Raw genomic sequence first — 21,614 nt, 5'->3', positions numbered from 1 at the left:
AGTAGAAATATGAACGGTGGGGGGTTCACATGATTATATCAGCCAATAGGAAGTCACCACATACATGAAAAACTTATTGACGTAAATATACCATCTCCACCAACGTAGCAAGAACGTAATCTAGTTTAACAAAAACTTTTAGATTGTTGCATCAGACAAGCCGGAACCCAGTAATGTTGTGACCCATTTAATATCAATTCATAACAGTTTAAGACGCGGACACGTGCGGAGCTCCCGTTAACTTTTTGCTAATATTTTATTGATATACATAAATATACGGTTCATCTAAGAAAATATGAGTGTAACTGTGCCGTCGATTTTAAAATACCTAAATAACAGCAACAGTTTTAATATCATGGGTGACAATGAAAATGAAGGCTCGTCCAGAGCCAAGAAACGAAGGCTTGATCACTTAACATGGGAAGAAAAAATACAAAGAAAGTATGTAGTGTATTAATTATATATTTTTTTATACAATAGTATGTTTTAACAAGGCTGATAAGAGGGAAATTTTCTTATCTTTACAGAGATAAGAGTTTAAAAGCATTTTGACGTTTCTGACGTAATTATGTAACTATTTACGATGACTGTGCAAAAGTAAATGTTCATTTTTTTGGTTGTATATGCATGTGTATATTGTGTATGGGATGTTGCCTAACATTAGTAAAATGACATGCATTTTAAATCTTTGACAAATCTGTTATATGACTTATATGAGTTAATGCACAATACAATTTTATTGTGTTGCAAACATTTTTAAGAACACATGCTAACGATAAAATATAGGTGTTTGTATACAATTGTATTGAGAATATTGATGCAAGATCAATTTATTACAAGGAGATCCCTTAAAAATCTTTGAGCACTTTATCAGAAAATTTTTTTTGACATATACATGAAATGAGCCAATACAAGGCTTATCTACATCATCATGCTTTGCTTTACAGCTCATTATGATCCTTGGCCTATCTGCGAGTTATTAGGTTTAGTACACATAGCTGACATATCCCAATTCATATAGCATTGTGCAACGTCAATCAACGCCAAAGCAACGGAATCATTGACCATATCCAAAATGTTCTACCCTGGAGGTCATTAATCTTAGTAAACATAACTGCCCTTTCCGAATCTGAAACTGTGCAACATCCATGACCTTCCCAACAATTCTTTCACCTCGATACTCATTCATCTTGATAAAGAAAACATGTTTAGGCAAACTTAGACAAACATGTTTTACCTGGAAATCATTAACTGAACTACACATAATTGATCTTTCCCAATTTACCTTACCTTCAGGACGTTGCATTATGCATCATCCATGATCTGGCACAACACACTTTACAGGTCTTTGGTGACCTTGGCAAACATGACTAAGCCTGGTTAATAAAGTAATTATAAAGACATAGTATCTATAGTAAGTAACAGCGTGGTGAGGTAAAAGTGTGCGTAACAGCTAGATCATGGATCTAGCTAAATCAACCTCTCGTGTGCCTTCTGTCTCTCATGCAGATCTAATATTCTCTTCTGATCCACAATTATTGCAATGTTTTTAAAAATGTTAAAATGATATGTTTTAATATTTAAATTACAATGTAAATTTTTTGTTTCCAGAAAATTAAAAAATCGCGTAGCTGCACAGACATCTCGAGATCGCAAGAAAGCAAAAATGGAACAGATGGAACAGGCATTGAAAGAACTCTACGATAAAAATCACGATCTGATGGCCGAATGCGAACGTTTACGGGCGACCAACGAGAAAGTTTTGGCAGAGAACAGAAATCTCCACAATCAGCTGCAACGCGTTCCATGTCCGAACTGTGGCACGCAAAGTCGGCCTGTTGAGTGCGATGACCAGAGCGGTTCGACAGAAACCCCGAACCCTCAACCGCAGGGCCTGGTCAGGCACTCAGCAGCGACTTTGAGTCGCCGACAGTCATCGGTAATGGCCGTTCAGAAGATTGCGGCGGCTTACCTTCTTTACCAGATCTTCTCGATGAGCTCAACCGCGACGTCGACCTCACCTCGTTGGAAGAAATCACCCAAAGCCTTCTCGAAGATATCGCCGCAGACTTGGAAGCTACTACTCAAAAGACAAATAGCCAAGTAAGAAATGTTTAGTAGAAAGAAGTCGTTGGTATTGGAAATGTTTTTGTGTTGTGGTTTTTTTAGTATTTTTAACAATGTAAATAGGCACTAATTAACATTGGGATTGGCTTCATGATTGGTATTATGTATTTTTATTATTCTAGCTATCTTAATGAGTGTTATGGTATCATCTTTAAGATATTATTGCTGTACAGAAGGTGATTTTTGAGCACTAATTTTTAATGTACATACACGTCTTTAAAAAAAATTATAATTTTACACTTTTTGTAAATATCACATATTTTGCACAAGGAGTCTTAACTGGTATGCAACTGGTGATCAAATTGATGTAGCTGAATATGTATTCTATAACAATTTGTTTTAAAATCGCATCCAAACTGAAGGCGAAAATTGAGCACCTAAGTAGCTTTTAATCAATTACTTGTATTTTTTGTATCTGTCACCTTAAAGTATGGGAGTTAAGCACATACAAAGTTACTATTTAAGATGTCATAATTTGGTATTGCAGTTCTTGCTTGCAATATCGCCACATTCCAGCAAATATCATTAATCCCGCTTCTGATCTATGTGGTTCTTATTGCTTTCTACTTGCTTTCAAATTGGTGTTGTTTATATCTAATATGTTCCATTTGTATTACATATATTATTGTTTTACTTTTTCTAGGAATCGAGTCATATTGCGACGGAAGAACTATTGGTGGGGCAAACACCAAAAGTCATGGAATCCGATCGAAGTGAAAGGTTAACGAATACTAAATCGGAATTGGAGTCTGAGATCTCTCAGTATCTCCTCCTGCATCATGACTATTTTGCGAAACCTCCAGAATCGAAACTTACAAGAAAAAAATTGACAACAAAAAAATCACATTCACCATACAAAAAATCATCGCCAAAAGAAAAATCTAAACCAAAACTACAGGATATTCTTCCGAAATCTAATTACGCCAATATCCCAGAAATTATTACTAACACTGAAGATACGTTGTATGGCAACTTAGAAGATGGCACACAGTGTATTGTCATTGTTAGTGATGACGAATTGAGATTAGATGAGGCGGTAACGGAAGTTGTTACATCTGAAAATGTTTCGTTTTGTTCAGATGCTAGTTATTTGGAGGCTCCTAATATTACAAGAGAGGCTTTGTCACCAACTCCTAGTTCTGGATATGAATCAATAGGATCTCCAAATATTGAGGATGATTTGTGGGATGAGTGCGTCTCAGAATTATTTCCATCGCTACTTTAATTTTTGGTTTAATTAAAGCATTTTTCTCAATGATACATTTATGTAAATATAATGGTGAAAGTTTTAGATCTTTGTATTGTAAATATATTTTTTAAGTGTTATTTCTTTATTGTAAGTTATCGATTTTAAATAAGCTTTTCAATATAGTTGTGAAACATATAAGTTTTATGTTTTTTTTTATTTCAAACATAAGTATTTAGGATTATTAAGAATTTTAGTTCCTAAATTGATAAAAAGCAGGGTAATATTAAAAATGACTAATGTCGCCATCTATCGGTATTATATTTGATAAATATGCGTTACAGTGTTCTTTTTTACTACTTGTGAATCCTGGATTAAGTTGGTACAAGTAACACCAGATTGAAGTAGTTACATTAACTTTCCAATACACGAGCTAACACTAGCTCAAGAAAGCTAGCTTTAATATTTGTATATATTATGAATATTTCTAGTTCTAGGTCTAGTGTTAGTTCTAGTTTTAGTTCAATAAGAATATATAGTAATATAACGATGAGTAATTATTAAAATTGGAGCTAACACTAGAAGCAGCACTAACACCAGACCTACAACTAGAAACATTCGGGTTTAGCCGTGCGTCTCTTAAGACGGCTAAACCCGAATCTTTCTAGTTCTAGTTCTAAATCTAGTGTTAGTTCTAATATTAGTGCAAGTGTAAATTCTAGCTATTAGAACTAACACTACCATTACAACTAACACTACACCTAGAACTAGTAACACAAGACGGCTAAACCCGAATGTTTCTAGATCTAGTGTTAGTTCTGATATTAGTGCAAGTGTAAATTCTAGCTATTAGAATTATAAAAAAAAATTATTAAAAAACTTTTTATATTTTTATCCAAGATCGTACATAATCTCTAATTCTTTCTCTAACCATACGAACGGATTTTGGATCGTTAGGATGTTGAGCTCTGAAATCAAGATGATGTGCTGTATCTGTCATTATAAGAGCATGCGAGTATTGCGACGAATATAATACTCCTCCACCGTGCCACGGATCTAACATACCATTGGTGAAAACAACATTGTTGTATTCGGCATCTTTGCCTCCGTATTCTAATATAGGGAGATCTTGGCGATATGTTTTAAATCCGTAATGTTTGTAACAATATTCCGAGAAGTTGGTGAAATTCCAAGATGATTTCTCAAACATTTCGTTATCTTTAATGCACATTGGCATTACAAGCTCTGTACAACTCTTAAATGAAATTATTTTATTAATTTTTATGTTTGAAAGTAAAATGGAAATCAAACCTGATAATACCAAGCTCTATCATTAGGATTATTCATAATATCATGAATATCTATACAATGTGTTTCTGAAGTAGAATTGGCATATATTCGAATAGCAGTTCCATAAGCATTTAATAATTTTTTATCGGTAAGATTAGGATCAGTTAAATTTGTAGATTCACAAAATGTTTTAACTGGATTCTCAGGTAAACCATTACAAGGATACGGGTAATTTAACATGGTCAAATTGGCGAACATTTCATTTAACCAATATAACAATTGCGCCAAGTCTTCTTTATTCTTAACCAGTTTGCAGAGGTGAAGTTTTAATTTCAATATGGTTTGACCTCTAGATGAGGAGGTGTAATTTCGAATAACGTTCCACGTTCTCTTGATATTTCGCATGCAGGTTTCGCCGGCGGAGATCCTAAAGGCTTTCACTAATATATCGTTGAACCGATTGCATTCGGTGAGGCCGTTAAACTGATAAATGGGTGCGGAAGCCGCGATGGCACCATCCACTGAAGCAGGGTATTTTAATCGAATCCAGGCTGCCAACATTCCTCCGTAAGAACCACCAAAAGCTATCGCTTTACACGGTTTGTTGTGGTTTTTAGTTTTGCATTTCTCTTTTAAATCTGCCAACAAATTCACAAAGTCTGCCAACGCTTGCGATGTGGTTAAGTAACCAAAATTGTGATTTGTATGCGATTTTTTACCAAAAGGTAATGATTTTCCATAATATCTATAAAAAAAAACAAAAAATAGGAAGGATAAGAATGAGTAAGATATTATTCAAAGACAAGGTCAATTTCTCTATTGGTTTCGTTTAAATTTGTTGCCTATTGATGTATCGCCGACTCCGTTTTGAACCCCAATTTATTTCTTTTCTATGCAAATGATTTGTTAGGTTGTGCATACATATATCTCCCTACGCAGGCTCTTTATTTGCCGATGAGACAGCTTTTATGACTATCCCTGAACGCAGTGGGCGATATATCAATGGCAAAAGGATTTATATCACATTGCGACCTACGCTTATAGATAAAACATAATATATCGTCAATAACTAATTAAATCAAGACGGTTGGTTTCCTTTTATAAGCGAAAATCGATACTTTACTTTTTAAAGAAATACCTATGTTCTGCAAAAACTATAACTGCATTGAATTCAGGTGCCATTTCCCACATAAGTCCAACATTTTGAGCGAATTCTTCTATGTTCCCTTCGTTTCCGGTGTAAAAGAATATAGGTCCTCCAGGTTTCCAGTGTAATTCGTTAATAAGAAATCTCAATCGAAACGTATGATTAAATGCAAAGCTTTAAAAGGTCATACTATCTTAATTTATACGTTAGATTAAAGATAGAGGGCAAACCTGAAATGGTCCACCGGAACTGTAATGTACTTCGTGTCGTATGTGTAATTCGCATTGCTCGATCGGTAGATCCCGTAAATTATGGCAATAATTACTAAAACGGTGTATCGAATCAGTGAAAATGAACTTGTTGACATAAAATGTACATTCAGCAACAAGGGTTGTTTTATCTATAAATAATAAATAGTTTCTGTTTTGTGGAAATATTTCAAATTCTTCTTTTCTCGTGTAGACATAATATAAGAATTCTTGTTACATGAATAACGTAGACTTCAAATGTGACAACTAATTTTTATTTGTGGTTAAAACGTATTTTATTTAAATTTTCTTTTTTGTTCCAATTTGAATGTGATGGACTACGACGTATTTGTTTATCTTTATGATGTAAATCAACTCAGATCGGTGTGAATATATGATCCTTTCGACATACGGTCCGAGAGGATGTTCGAAATCCGTGTTTCTATTATCGCGAGTAATAAAGTGCAGTCGTCAATTAGTGTTTAGGGCAAGCCGAACCAGGGTTGCCGTCGGTGTTTTCCAAATCACTCGGTGCAAATCATTTGAAATTATGATTTATTCAGTTGTTTGCACTATCGTAGCGGACAGTGGGTGTAATTTACGCACTCGTAAATTACGACGTCGCTATCGACACTAGAACTATAGTACATATTTTGGTGTGCGAACGCACATATGTATATACAGTATGGTAAACGTAATATTTTTTCATAAACTAGCTGTAGTAAAAATTTTTACGACGTGAAATAAATTTTGGTGGACGCGCCGGTTTTGACACTGACACAGTTTCGTAGAAACCAGATGAAATTTTGTATTAGGGGGATTTATATAAAAATAAAGAGTTTTATGACACACTAGGCGCAAGGATAAAAAATAGTTTTTTATGTATCTAGGTGGAAAAGCATAACTATTTTAAATAATATTGAGTTATTTACACGAAACAATTATAAAAAGCTACAAAAGTGTTTTCAAACATCACTATAATACTAAAGATCCAGCAAAGTGGATAATTTAGGTTTCCATAGAACATTAGCTATATTTTTGGTTTTATGCCTTTGATGTCTAGCACAATTCTATATTCAGAGCACTCTCAAACTCAAACTCTCAAACTGACATAATCAAGTAGTGCTTTTATCTGCAGGCCCAACAAAGAAGTCCTCTATTTTCGTGTAATTTAAAATAGTTTTAGACAACCTCTTTTAAAGTTTGTCAAGTATGTGGTGCTGTTAGGTGAGGTGGCACTGTTGGGACTGAATCGTGGTATGGGATTAGTGTACTTACATTGTTTGGGCTATTCGTACCACAATAATCCGCCTTGCTGCAATGTAGTTTCCCAATCCACTGGTAGGACATGGTGCTGGGACTAAAGTTTGTGAATAGTATTAAAGTTTATGGAGGGTGTTAGTTATAGTGAGGATTTAAACTTTGACAGAAAATGGAGGGTATTGGAGAAGACATGATTGATTTGAGTTGACTAAGGTCATTTCAGTATCTATCCAACAGATGAAGACAACTGAAAGACGACAAGGATCACAGAGACGGGAGAGGAGAAAATTTTTTTTACGAGATTGTGATTGAAACGGACAGAAGGACGGATATAAAAACTATTAAACGAAGTGGTGGATTGAAAAATTCGATCTCAGTAAAATCGAATCGGATGTATATTAATAGAAAGTCTTGCAGATATAGATATTTGGTTTGTCGCTGAGCTTGTATTTTTTTATTTTTAATATTTGACAGTTTCAGAATAATAAAGTTTGTATAATTGAGAATTCGCATCAAAACTTACCGAACTGTTTCGGTATTTCATTATAGTGGATAAGAATAGAAGAGAAATTGAATTTTCCAAGAATACTGAAAAGTTCGCGAGAGTGACATCGGCCTGGGAAGTTTTACGTTCCGAAAAGATTTACCTCAAGTCGGAATGATATTTCAGGAAGATGACATATGACCACACGGATATTACGGAATCTCCCTTTCGGTTCGCGACAAAATTTGAAACATCGCGACAAAAGTTATAATGCACAGTCTTCCATTTCCCGTATACCCTTTTCTTTTACATTTAAAACGACATCGAATTTGATTATTCATAGTTTATAACCGTGTCAATCGAAAATATTTATGTATCACTAAATCCCACTGGACCCGGTCATGAACTGGTTACAACATGTTGTTAAGACTGTAGCGAACGATCTCGCTGATCTGTAGATTTATTACATCGTACTCCCTTGAGATTTCAGTCACGTTTATTGACAACACAAACATCGAGTATTTCCAGGTTTCTGCACCGTTTTTATCCTTTTACCTTCTATTTATTTTTTTAGCAGATATGGAGTTTTCAGTTTGAAAACAAAATGATGTACACAAGAGTTTATTACATCCGTTTTATAGTTATAACATCTCATCATTTTTAAATTTTTTTTATTCAATATATGTTTGATATAATAGCTAATCTTATTGGAATTAATACATAGCTTTCTGTTAGATTTTATGAAATGAACAACTTAAACTTTATAGATTAACAGCTTAGTAAACCGGTTCTATTCTCATCTGGCAAGAGCTATAAGTCCTCTTTTCTCGATAGCTTCCGATTATCCAGAAATTAAACAGACCGCAACGAACCCATCCAGACCGGACGGTTTGAAATTAAATTTGAAATCCTTTATGCAAACCGTAAAATATTAAGTGGTCGCCTTATCAAAGAATGCTCCCCGTAGCCGTCGGCAGCATTCTTTGGGCGTCGTCGACGTCGCGGCGCCTATTTCCTTATGCTCTCTCTCTCCGGGCGTTGCGCAGGAAGGCATTTAAATACATAATGCAAGTCTCAGGTATATAGTGCCCTCCCTCATGAATAAAACTCATATTCGGCTCCGGGTCTCTCGCATGGACATTTAAAACGAGCGGGCGCAAACTGAGGAACGCGAGGGGGCAATATTTTCCCTACCGTATATCATCGGGTGCCTTTATTACTCTACTCTGCCTAACTTGGTACGCCCCCCTTTCCTACTTCATCTCCCACGCCCAGTTTCTCATCCCTTTTTCCCCACTTACCTCCTCATTTTTTTTTCCTACGGGAATCTTGGGGATACTTTACGACTAACAATTTATTAAGTATGCAAGGAGGGCTAATTTTAAAAGAAACTATGTTTATCTTACACCATAATGTCGCTAACTTATACTATAAATTCTTGTGTAATATTAATTTCTTGCTAAGTGGTGTGTGGCTTTTTGATGTAAAAAAATATTGTACCCCTGTGTGTAACAGTTATAATATAAATGATTAATGTTGTAGATTAATTTATGTATAAATTTTAAAACGTTTTTTATTCTGATTGGAATCAGTGTGTTGTGGTTGCCTAAGGAGAGAAAGAGCTAAAGGAGGATGAAAAAATCAAACAAAACAAATCCCTGCATTAATATTCGTATCTACAAAAAGCACATAGATCCTATATATACAGATTCCAGTGTCTCAGTTGCTGGATAACAGACCATCTTGACCATCAGGTATAGAATTCGTATAGAATATGCCAGATTCGTTTTTCAGAGAAAGAAGAAATTCGTAGCAAATTCCACCTTGTCACTGGATGTTTGATATCGACTTGTGAAAACGTAATGTTATACGGAGTGGAAGCATGGACCCTTGAAATTAATGGTGCGTGCCGGATAGAAGTCTTTGAAATGTGGGTTTGCTGTAGTATGATCTTTTGGACAGAGTACGTCCGTCACACATTAATGAGATGCTGAGAAGGATGGGAAATGATGGAGAATTCTTAAATATGGTAAAAATCGAGAAAACAAGTTATCTAGGGCATATTTATAGAGAGAAAAAATACAATTTCCTAAATTTTTTAGTTTCAGATTTTCCTGGTTGTGTGTTTTTTAGGTCTTGTATATTTGGATTTGATTCAACTGTACCAAAGTGATTGTGTTATTATTGTATTTTGAGCTAGTTAACAGGAATTTGAAATGGTTTATGCCAAACATCCAATCTCCAATCTAATGCCAATTAGTGAAGTCGTAGTAATAAAAATTTTCATTTTCTGGTTAGTACAAAATTTTTCTTGTAGTGTAGTGTAAAGGTAATGTGTCAAGAGTTTTTTAAACTACGTAAATAAAATTATATACTTGATAAAGTTACCTCAGTGACCTTAAAAATATAATCAAAAACGTAACAATTTCCGAGTCTTACTCATTACCTTTTATTAATATTTTTTAATTAACATAATTGTCTGGGTGGGTAATTTTAGGCCGAGACGATAAATTATGTCATTTCCGCTTAGAACTAGAACACGATATACAGTCCCTTAATTAATTAGCATTTCTAATAGTATAATTCCTGTTAACAACATGTATATTTATTACAAAGGGTTTACAATTTGCATGATCAGAAGGTCATGAATTATTCGGTCGGCTGATGTTGCCGGCACATACCATTCAGGCAGCAATAATTTATCCCAGATGTACCCACTTCCAGAATTTGTCATTATACGCGGTATACATGAATATGTGGACGGTGCGGGATTTATATGTATAAACCGCTAAGAATGAAAGGGGCACAAATTGGTTATCTGGGATGATGAAGATAACGTTCCGAATGATTTAGCACGATTCGAACGGTTGCGTGAAATAGATTGAGACGAATATTTTCAACGACAAACAATAAATGGATGAGATAATCGGAAACGTATTTTTTGGGCATAAGGCGTGTCGGACTCGAAGGGGAGTATGCCTTCATTTCCTTTCCTCCTAAGGTCTTCAAATATCCGGCGTGGAAGCCCAATGAGTCGTGAAGGCACATTATTCTGGAATTTGACCTCGATAAATTTGTTTTATATCCTACTTGAAATTCGAAACAGTTTTTTTGATCCCCCTGACTAATTCTTTTTAAACTTCAACATGAGTGATATTTTAGAAAATGCAATATTATTTTCTATATTGAGTTATGATAATAAATTTTGTTAATATATTACCCATCTAAATTCACAATTAAAATTAATTTAAAGTTTTTCTCTCCAGCTGGTGGAGGGTTGCTTCGAAAAAGAAACTTTTCTCCCAGCATTCAATATTTTTCACAAACTTCCAAAGTTTATCGAAATTTTTTTATAGCTTTTCTCGAGATTACTCCAGATAAGTCGTTTGGTACAAAAACAAAGTATTAACTTAAAACCCGTTCTAATCAATAGGGGTTAAGTCGTTTAATAAAATTTACTCTTAATAAAATACGTAAGAAGTAGAGAGAAGCGAAAAAATGTGTCTCGTCTTCGTATTTGTGTAGCCGGGTGATGTAAATGAAACGTAAAAGCATTTAAAAGCTGGAAAAGACGGTAACAAAACGGTTGTCTTTCCGAATGCAGGCGTCGCGAAGGGAGCACTGAAAAATAGATGAATCGTCTCGACTGCTGTGGGGGGCAATTCGCCATGGACAAACTGCGGAAATGGGTGAAGGAATCCGGAAACGGACGGAATACGGACTACGCCATAAATCACGGACTGCAAAACTGACTGTTTCGCTTAAACGTTACAGAAATAACTCCCCAAATGCCTAGGATGTTTTTCGCCCTTTTGCAGGGTGCGCGGTGACACAAGATATTCGCCACTTTTTGCCCCCTTTAACACCAACATACACCAACCCACTCAACCCTCTCCGAGGTTTATTACAACCTGAAAAGCTACTGGTTATTAAGTGACTTTCTTTCGAATGTTTTCCTGTCTGTGTTTACACCGCAAATATTTACAACGTTCCTATTACGTGTTGTTATTAATATGAATCTCGAACTAAAATTTATTACGTATAGACATTAATTGAGGTTAAATAAAGTGTTTTGTAGCATGAGTTTTTGTATTAATGGGTTACGCAAAATGGTTGTGCCTGCATAATTGAAACTAAATTCTAAGCGACATGTGCTAAACTAAAGTGGAAAGTTTTTAGTCACACAAAACTTCGCATTCAACGTTTAATAAAACCAACAAAGGATCGCCTTGAACTTTCAAGTTAAGTGAAATGCGGCAATTATAATGTCGAGCATGATTAAAGCTTGAAACTAGAGTTGAGTATAAGTTTAATTTTTAATTGTATTTTAAATCTCCTCATTCAGGTATATTGATCTTGTTCTAGCAATGTTGATAAATCTTGAAATGAAATAACCATGATATTGAAATGTGTTTGTCAACATGTGATCCATATTCATATTTTATACAGGATTATGATTTTAGTGTACAGGATAGATGGCAGCGACGTGTCAAAGATGCAAGGTTGACATAAAACTTAACGATCAATAATCTTTGCGGTACGACCTTATTATTAATGCATACAAAACATATTCCTTGTTTCTTACATCAACTTAAAAATGCATGCGTTATATCCCTTTACAGGGGCAACAAATTTATAAACCAAATGGATGTATCTTAAAACATATCTTAAAAAGAACTAAAAATCTGTATTGAAGTCTTGATAATGTTTTTAACACTTTTTCGTTAAAAGAATCATAGAGGGGGTATTTCATCAGAAAACAAAGAGTAGCAATTTCCGTCTGGTGCAAAATGGTTCAACCTGTTTCGGATAATCTTTGATCGGCGGCGGTGGCGACGCCGCTCTGCGCTATTGGAAATCGGCCTTCGATATAAAGTGCACCGAAGTGAGGAACAGTTTTCGGTTGGGCAGTTCGCAGGAATCTAAAACCTTTGAGGGTTCGTCGATATTAAATCAAAACACAGCCCTTCTGCCGGACCCTCGACGTCGTCGTGCACAAAATTATATCGACGAAAATCTAACATAAACGAAGTCTCTACAGCTCGCGTATTCCAAACATTCGACGCCGTCACAGTTAAGCAAGTCGATGGTTACAAAAATATTTTGAATATCGTTCGTGACAAAAAAAGATTAGAAACAGAACGAATCAAATATGATTTTAAACCTATCTGTGCTATTTTTTGCCGAAAAACTTTTATACCTTAAATATTAGGATAATACACAGCAAAAAATCGTGTCGTGTAAAAATTTTAGAGTAGTTGGTAAAAAGAATTAGAGTAAAAATTGTAATATCACATGGTAAAAATAACTCTAATGTACAATATATTTAATATTAATATAGAGTTCATATATTATTCACTTAATAGAGTAGTTTTTACAGTTCTCTAAAGGAGAGTTCTTTTTTACTTATGTTAGTGAAGTTATACAATGCGATCAAGAAAGTCGGTCCGCTAAAAACTACTTTCCCAAGCGCTTGATACCAATACTTACTGCCCTCGTCACAGAAATAAATTCTCTCTGGAGTTAGATTGGTGGATGTAAATTTAAATTATGATGAAAATAATTAAAAAGGATTAATTAATAAAAAGAAAACCCTTTAAACTATTCTTTTGTAATTAATTTATTTCATAAATCAAAAAAAGATCTTTTTTCTTCAAACGTCATTAAATGACAACTTTGTTGTCGTGTTTACTCGCGGTAGAAGTAAGTCATTGTTGCATAACGACGGTTGCTAAGATCAACATAGCAAAAAAGTACTTCAGCGTTATGGCGCTAAAGTAAATTTCACTTTAGCGCCATAACGTTGAAGAACATTTCACTTTAGCGCCGTATTATTTGCAACGTTTGAAGAAAAAATACTATGTTTTATTCGGAAGAGAAGCAGATTCGTTTGTGGCTGGTCCGTCATTGCTGGACTCACTTCGTTCGTCCGGCAAACTGTCGGACACGCCACAATTTTAACGGCTCATCTGTCATTAGCGACTCACTGCGTTCGTCGCTAAGCAACAGACCACGCCATAAAAAGCACTGCTTCTCTTCCATATAAAACAATATACTATTACTTTATTATAAAAATAAAGGTTTAGAAGTTTTATTTATTATAAAACGAATTCAAAATCTTGACCATTCTTTTCTAAACATAAAGTGATTCTTCTTTTCATATTATCGAAGACCTGTACAGGTTGCTCTGCAGTTATTTGTTGAACATTGTGTCGTATTGCATCTTCCAATTCTTCTATGGTTTGTAAACGGTTTTTGTAGACAGAATTTTTGAAATGACCGAATAAAAAGAAATCTAGTGGGGTTAGATCGGGTGAGCGAGGTGGCCAACATCCTCTACTGATTACTCAATCATCATGAAATTCATGAAGGAATCTTTTGTTTGTTCGTGCAGTTGCATTGTCATGTTGAAAAAACCCTTCTTTCAATTCATCATCATGTAGTTATTCAATGAATTCTTGTAACAAAGCACTTTGACAACTTCCCTAATGTCATGACATAAGGTAATTCAGTACATTTTCCAGGCATGTCTCCCTAAATTCTTCTACACAAAGACTTGTTGAATATTTTCATACTCCATTTTGATCTTTTACTCTATTTCGAAGATAAGATTTGAAAAGAAACTTTGAAACTTGTCTTCTTCTAAGGTGAACGGTATGATTTAACCTAAAAATAAATCAACGAAATTTATACCAAACCGATTTAAAATAAAATAATTATTTACCTTAGAGAAAAATCACAATCGAATTTTTGTCTTAATAAAGACAGATAATATTAAATAAAACCGCAATAAATTCATAATGAAATATTGAAAACTCTAAACGCCAAAACCAAGAACACGACTCTGAGCTCAGCTGATCGAAACCATTGAACTAAAAATCGATATCACCTCGTCGACCAATAAGAACGTTGAAAATTAAAAACAAGTAGAAATGGGAGGAGGCTGTGACGAGGAAAGTAAGTATTGGTATCAAGCGCTTGGGAAAGTAGTTTTTAGCGGACCGGCTTTTTTGATCTCTCGGTATAATATACAGGGTGTATCTGAATGACATGCCCAAACTTCAGGGGGTGATTCTTTAGGCAATTTTAAGGGTACTTTGATATATAAACCATGGGCGACTTGGGTTCCCCTAAGCAGCTACACCCCTGCAAAAATGGCGGAAAATTTTGGTTTAATTTTTTTTTCTCAAAAACCATAAACGCTAGGACAACGAAATTTGGGGAATATGTTTAACTGGTAGTAGGGCACGTTTTCACCCTATTTGTACTTTAAACCTATCTTTCTAAACTACTAAACGTAACCACCCCCTTTACATTTTTGCTAAAATTTTTTTATGCAGAGGGTAAATACATAAAAAAAAAAATTACATAGATAGATGAAAGTATTCTAAAACTTTTTTGTCTCTCTAAAATTTTTCCAAAAACGACTAATTTTTGAGAAAAAAAATAATAAAGTAAACACTGCCCGTTCAACAACGGGGTTGTCGATCAAAAGTTGGAATGCATTTTTAATGAAAAAATCTTAGTAGGCTTTGCAATCTTTGTCAGAAATATTTTTGACGTTTAAATGTCAGTGGTTTTCTTACTATTATTATTGTTTTTCAAATTAATTTATGAATAAAGTTCTACCGCATTTACGCTCGTTCACTCGACGTTTCAAAATTTTAAATAAAACAATAATAATAGTAAGAAAACCACTGACATTTAAACGTCAAAAATATTTCTGACAAAGATTGCTAAGCCTGCTAAGATTTTTCTTTTAAAATTCATTCCAACTTTCGATTAACAACGCTACAGCTTAACAGTTAGTGTTTGCTTAATTAATTTTTTTCTCAGAAACTATTAACTTTTCGAAGAACATCAGAGAGGCAAAAAAGTTTTAGAATATCTTCGTCTATCTAAATAAAATATTTCCAATGTATTTATCATCGTCATAAAAAAGATCTAGACAAAAATTGAACGGGGGTGGTTATGTTTAATAACTTAGAAGGGAAGATTGAAAGTACAATTAGGCTCGAAACATGCCCTATTATAAGCTAAACATATTTCCCAAATTTCATTTTCTTGGTGTTAATGGTTTTCGGGAAAAAAAAAATAAACCAAAATTTTTCACCATTTTTGAAGGGGCGTAGCTCCGCAGGGGAGTCGAAATCGCTGATAGTTTATATGAGAAAGTACCCTTAAAATTGCCTAAAGAATCACCCCCTGAAGTTTGGGCACGTCATTCAGATACACTCTGTATAAAACATTAAATTTTACACTAGACGTGTACTTTTCCTTCGGGTACTTCGTAGGCACCGCACTATTTTGCTCGGGATTACTCGTCGGTACCACGTGATCAACATGTGGTGTGATACAAGCTAAAATTTAACGGTCATCTACTAAACGAGTCGGAACTCGATATTGTTTCGAGACCTGATTTACGCGATATAGAAAGAAAGAACGATTATTTTTATTTTAATTATGTTTAGTGGAACTTCCGGAAGATTTTACATACAAGTTCCTTGTGAAGATTGGTAAGTATGTGCAACTTGGTGCAACTATACATATAGGAAACTTATAGAAGACTCATTAGATGCAGTTTTGATGGTGACTCGGTGGAAACTTTAAAATGAAATAAGTATTATATATGTTATATATGTATATAAACAGAATTTAATTTTTTTAAATTTAAATTATAACAATATATTACAAGTAAAAATAAAAACAAATATTTTATAATTTTGATTATTATCGTAACGTAAAACTTCCCTAAAAATACTCCACTTCCTATTAAAAATTAACACTAATAAGTGGAAGATACACACTATTTAGTGATATTTTGTCAATTAATAGAGTAAAATTAGAGCGAATTTTTAATAATTTACATTGATTAGATTAGAAATGTATCTAATTAGAGTCACGACAACATCTAGTTAGATTACATATAATACACTGTTATAGAGTAACGATTTTACACTATTTAATAAACACCATCTTCTCACTATTTAGTGTAAATTTTTAATCTATTCACCTACACTATATAGTGCAAAAAAATAACTCTAAATAAATTGGACCGATCTGAACCATGTTTTAGAGGTGATTTTTACTCTATATTTTTTCCTGTGTAGCATACAATTTGGTGGTGAATCAAAACAAATCTAACTCATTTAGTCAATATGGTACTTGGTGATATTTCGACAATCAACTAAAGAAGTACTATATTCTAAAAGCCTTGGTTGCGGTATATCCAAAGATTTTTACCTTTTTTTATCCACTATTCTTTCTATAAGTCGATCACACAAGGTTGACGGTTGAGAATTGCTGCTTTCTAGAACATAGTGACAATTGCTTAAATTGCTAATAACTCTGATTATTTCGTTATCTTCTCAATAATGATCCCAATATCACAATGAGAAAGCCGCGTTCAAGAGGTCAAAGGGCGGTATGTGACTATCAAAGCGCGATTTCCTGACCATTGATTTGAATGATTCAGAGAACTATTAGAATTGATCAGCTGACAATTAATAGGTGTTTTAGTGGATCAGTAGTGAATGGAGGAACGTGTCTGGTAGAAAATTTTGGGCAAATGATCGAAATCTAAGATTATTCGAATAATACCTACTAATCCTAAATACGTAGTTTTAATTTTAGCTGAATTAGTTGTTTTAAAATGTAAGGTATATAAGAAGGTTGGAAAGCAATGGTGGAAGTTTAGCATAACTGGAGAGAAATACAGTCCGCTTCGGGAACTACTTGCATTACCGGAACTGCTATACAACTATTATTGCGATGTACGTCGACAGTAAGTTATACTAATCATCATTACTGCCAGCATCGCACTCGCTTGTTTGCAGAATACGGAGTCAGCGCAAACAAGGACAGTTTCCATTGGCGATAGTGCGCGGCAAACAAATAAATTTCCAGAAACTCCTATCTAAGCGATTGCATACGTTATGATGCAGAGCGCAATATTTACCGTAACAACAAAATTGTAGCTTATTCTAGTATATGCAAAATAAGTAAATAAATCAAAATTGTCTTTTAAAAACGATGTTATTTGATTTTGTTTAATTGATGATTAAAAAAATTTTTAAACATATAATTCTTTAATTAGAAAAAGGTGTGTGCAATTTTGTTTCCTTTACTAAGTTAGAATCAAATGACGTAATAAAATTGGAACCTTTAAATGTTTTTCCGATTTTATCACTCTTTATATTACGTGTTCTTTCGCGAACTGCGTATACAACAAGCTCTGCGTGAGCAATTGCCATTGTTCCACATCCATTATTCTTTCAAACGGGGCAATAAATCGTCCCCATAATAACAACTTGTGCTTTATTAAACAGGACATTGCGCGTTTATATTAGTTTCTATGACGGTGGCCTTACCACGATGAACAAAGCTTGCAGAAATTACCTTATATTTTTAACATTATCAGTATTGTTCCCTCCAAATTTATCACAAACATCTAATCATATAGAAATACTGGGTTAGTTCTGATAAACAATATTGAAAATAAATTAATTAAATTTATCATAAATTAATTAGAATGTGGAATTTCGAAAGAAGATAGTGAAGCCATAGTAAATGGTCATAATGAGTATCGAAAACTTATAGCAAAAGGAAAAGTTTTGGGTCAACCACGAGGTATTAATTTGAAAAAAATGGTAAGGTATTTTGTATTTTAAAATAAAATTTGATTATAGTTTAATTTTACAGCAATGGGATCAGCATTTGGCTGATGAAGCAGATAAAATAGCCAAATTAGCAACTTTTGCGCATAAGAAAGTTTTCGATGGTGAGATTCATTTAATTAGTCCCTTCTTAAGTAGTAGCCTTTTCAAATATACAAAATAAACCCTATAAACTAAATTCCTAAGTAGATTCAACACCAGCTAGTGTTCATGGTCCGTAATACACACAGTAATTGAGCGGTGAAAACGTGCCGTGAAACACAATTAGTAGTGTTCAGAATTTCAAGTATGGTATCCGTATTCACTTTACAGGTAGTAAAACATGGGTTTATATAGCAAACAAATTTTTTTTTAAATACCGTTTATTGTTATTCTGCAACGATTTTTGGCACGACTGGAATTTCATGCTGTATGAATTGAATACAGCAATTTATTTACAAAAAAATCAGACCATTTTAAACTATTTATACGTTCGATGAACATTTTTGTAATGCCGCAATTCGAGAATTGAAATTCCAAAAGTGTAATTTCGACAAAAAAAAACTTAAAAAAACTAATCAAATTTGAAGTTACTTACGATAAACATTATTGTGATTTTTAACACCAAATTCCACACGTTTATTAAGTCCAATTTGAAACTATATCATTCAAACCAAAATGAATGAACAAAATCGAAAAAAAAATCGGAATTCGAAACTATTTATTCGATTGATTGAAAATTTTTCTAATAACGTCGATTCGAGAGTTGCAATTCCGAAAAGTTCGTAATGTGCGTTCGCTGGTTGAAAATCAAATTGTAAATTCTTGTCGGCGATCTGCAACCGAAAGCGTCCAAACTCTTTCAATTTTGCAAGCGTTTCCAGTGGACACATAGAAAGGAATGTTTTGTGTTTTGAAGGTACTCAGTGAATACGAACATTTAATTCAAATTTAAAATTTCTTTTAATAAGTTAGTTAGTTATTAGGATATGTATGAATGAAAGTTCAATTTAATTTGATCGATAAATAGATTACATATGTAAATTACTGAAAGCAACTGAGAAATTAATATCTTAGTTATATATAATATATAATAGTTAACATGGCTGCATTATATGATAAACCTAATCATTGGTCATTTTACCCTACTAAAAACAGACTAAAAACAATGTCTGGGTACCAACCTGCCCTTAAGTCAACCTATTTTTAAAAGATTGTTTACGATGGCGTTCAACTATTATGCGATTCCTCTCTGATTTATATTTTTAAATCCCCCGCTATGTCTTGGTGGTCTCATCTAATGACCTCTTCTATTTCATCGCCAATCAAAGTTTAAAAGTATTCATGTTGTATTGTGTTCTAGCTCCGTAACTGTGATTTGGTCTCTAAGAACTATGCCAATTTTGCTGACAAAGATATTCTTGTTCTTAACATTTCGGTTTAGATCAATCAAAACATTTCTGCCTTTACTTTACAATTTTTAGTTAATCTCTTTCTCAATTCTATTTTGAACCGTCTTGCACATTCCAACCATTTCAAGCGTCTTTTCAAGCTCCAATCATCCATGTTCTATATCTACTTAAATAGAAGCTTCAGTGATATTTGCTACAATTTGTTCATAAAGTTCTTGCGAAAGGTATTGTAATCTGAAGAGTCAGACGTATGATCATCAAATTCTGGAATACATCAGAAATCGTAAAACCTGGAAATTATAATATCTTCTTTACTACTGAGGATACCTTATTTTACTCTTAAAATTAAGGCGGTCAATCTTTATGTTTGAACTCAGCTAAAATACCTGTCTGAAAGGCACACCATGTATCACTTTCCATTTTCTGAACCTCTTTAATCATTTTCTTTCAGCTTATTCTGGTAAAAATTGCGAAAAGAGCGAAAATCATCACTCATATACACCATTCCCACAACTCGCACTTCAACCCTTTCAATGAACGTCTCTATGATCTTATAAAAATTTTTCCTTTCATATTCCGTCTACCATCTTCACTTTAAACTGTGGAGGCAATTTTGTTTCATTCCACATACTTTTTGTGGTAAATTGTTGATTAAAAATTTTAATATTTTTTAGAGCGTTGGTTATATGTTGGACAAAACTTACATATGCACTCAAGTAGCAAAAACTCTACTGGAACAAATTGGGAAAGATGTTTAGCTTCTTGGTTTGTTGAACATAAACAATATAATTATGGCCCGATAATTCTTCGTGATAAAACCGGTCACTACACACAAGTATATTATTAAATATTTTTCTCTTTACTTATTTTATTTCTATCGTATCTAATTATAGATGGTTTGGGCTAATACTGAATACGTAGGTTGCGGATTTTGTTTTTTCAAAAACGACAGCAAGACCTCGATGCCATTTCACAAACTGTACGTCTGCAATTACGGCCCAGCGTAAGTAGATTTCGATGTAACTATTGAGCCTATGTCAGTTAGTTTTAGTGGAAACTTCATTGGTCAAGTTCCGTACGAAACAGGATCAGAGGGATGTGAAGAATTATGTTAAAGCTTATTATCATTAATTAAACAACTAAATATAAATAAAGTATCTTTGAAATCGTTTTTCGCTAATAAAAAAGGTGTTGTAAATGTATAGATATTTGAATAAATAAATCTTTTAGAATTTATGTGGAGGTTTAGTTTATCTCTCAAATGGTGGTTATAATTCTTTGTGCTCGAAAACATTACCAACAACGGATTTATACGGAACATTTTAGAAACTATTTCTTTCAAGATAATGTCCACTCTTATAATTAATTCAAATCAATATAATTCAGTGTATTTTAAATTAATTATTGACATTAATTTTAAATGAGTTGCACTCATTAGTACACAAAAAGAATATCTGTAGTAAAATCGTACCCTTTACTGGGAACCTCACCAGGTTTCGTTGAAAGCATTCTTATACTTAATAAATAATTCACATCTTAAAGGCTGAGAGAACTGTATCTGTACAAAGTGGGAGGTCGGTTTTACCAGAAAATTCAACAATACTCTTTCTTGTGGTATCTCGAAGTGCTTCACTATAAATATTTTATTTTCTAAATTTATTTTCTCGGTCAATTCATTAAGTTAAATCCCAAATTTAACATGAATAAGATATTATATTTAAAGTTTTGTATCGAAAATTCCCGGGAAATCGTTGTGTCGAAATCCAAAATAAAAATTAAATATCACGAAACAAAACATTTTT

General features: G+C 33.6%; 3 protein-coding genes across 5 annotated transcripts; 2 read left to right on the top strand and 1 right to left on the bottom strand.

Annotated features, from left to right (window-relative positions):
* The first annotated feature begins 60 nt into the window (after positions 1–60).
* LOC111425953 (X box binding protein 1) lies at positions 61–3,514 on the top strand. The gene is made up of 3 exons (XM_023060243.1): positions 61–441; positions 1,612–2,103; positions 2,771–3,514. Exons 1-3 carry the CDS (start codon positions 296–298, stop codon positions 2,850–2,852), a joined length of 720 nt encoding a protein of 239 aa, XP_022916011.1. The 5' UTR covers positions 61–295; the 3' UTR covers positions 2,853–3,514.
* A 474-nt stretch (positions 3,515–3,988) lies between these two features.
* LOC111425981 (lysosomal Pro-X carboxypeptidase-like) lies at positions 3,989–7,629 on the bottom strand. 2 transcript variants are annotated; one of them, XM_071194310.1, is made up of 5 exons: positions 5,981–7,629; positions 5,742–5,924; positions 4,625–5,348; positions 4,379–4,568; positions 3,989–4,281 (listed from the first exon to the last, which is right to left on the bottom strand). In XM_071194310.1, the coding sequence occupies exons 1-5, from the start codon at positions 6,115–6,117 to the stop codon at positions 4,205–4,207; spliced, it is 1,311 nt and encodes a 436-aa protein (XP_071050411.1). In that variant the 5' UTR covers positions 6,118–7,629; the 3' UTR covers positions 3,989–4,204. The 2 variants fall into 2 exon arrangements, with proteins under 2 accessions (XP_071050411.1, XP_022916072.1); XM_023060304.2 differs by having other exon boundaries at positions 4,000–4,568; positions 5,981–7,628.
* A 10,403-nt stretch (positions 7,630–18,032) lies between these two features.
* LOC111426057 (salivary antigen-5-like) lies at positions 18,033–21,048 on the top strand. 2 transcript variants are annotated; one of them, XM_071194678.1, is made up of 6 exons: positions 18,033–18,216; positions 18,276–18,394; positions 18,447–18,525; positions 20,487–20,647; positions 20,706–20,815; positions 20,858–21,048. In XM_071194678.1, exons 1-6 carry the CDS (start codon positions 18,120–18,122, stop codon positions 20,925–20,927), a joined length of 636 nt encoding a protein of 211 aa, XP_071050779.1. In that variant the 5' UTR covers positions 18,033–18,119; the 3' UTR covers positions 20,928–21,048. The 2 variants fall into 2 exon arrangements, with proteins under 2 accessions (XP_071050779.1, XP_022916173.1); XM_023060405.2 differs by having other exon boundaries at positions 18,041–18,216; positions 20,864–21,048.
* The last annotated feature ends 566 nt before the right edge of the window (positions 21,049–21,614 follow it).

The sequence above is a fragment of the Onthophagus taurus genome, chromosome 2, assembly GCF_036711975.1.
Source record: "Onthophagus taurus isolate NC chromosome 2, IU_Otau_3.0, whole genome shotgun sequence".
NCBI lineage: Eukaryota > Metazoa > Arthropoda > Insecta > Coleoptera > Scarabaeidae > Onthophagus > Onthophagus taurus.
The sequence above is the reverse complement of the archived record's forward strand: the minus strand, read 5'-3'. Positions and strand labels throughout refer to the sequence as shown.

Coding starts and splice junctions, on each gene's coding strand:
- LOC111425953 (XM_023060243.1), top strand. CDS start 296: ATGAGTGTAACTGTGCCGTCGATTTTAAAATACCTAAATAACAGCAAC. Junction 442..1,611: donor GAAGAAAAAATACAAAGAAA/GTATGTAGTGTA, acceptor TTTTGTTTCCAG/AAAATTAAAAAATCGCGTAG. Junction 2,104..2,770: donor CTCAAAAGACAAATAGCCAA/GTAAGAAATGTT, acceptor TACTTTTTCTAG/GAATCGAGTCATATTGCGAC.
- LOC111425981 (XM_023060304.2), bottom strand. CDS start 6,117: ATGTCAACAAGTTCATTTTCACTGATTCGATACACCGTTTTAGTAATT. Junction 5,925..5,980: donor GTTCCGGTGGACCATTTCAG/GTTTGCCCTCTA, acceptor GACCTTTTAAAG/CTTTGCATTTAATCATACGT. Junction 4,569..4,624: donor ATAGAGCTTGGTATTATCAG/GTTTGATTTCCA, acceptor ATTTCATTTAAG/AGTTGTACAGAGCTTGTAAT.
- LOC111426057 (XM_071194678.1), top strand. CDS start 18,120: ATGAACAAAGCTTGCAGAAATTACCTTATATTTTTAACATTATCAGTA. Junction 18,526..20,486: donor GCATAAGAAAGTTTTCGATG/GTGAGATTCATT, acceptor AATATTTTTTAG/AGCGTTGGTTATATGTTGGA. Junction 20,648..20,705: donor AAACCGGTCACTACACACAA/GTATATTATTAA, acceptor ATCTAATTATAG/ATGGTTTGGGCTAATACTGA.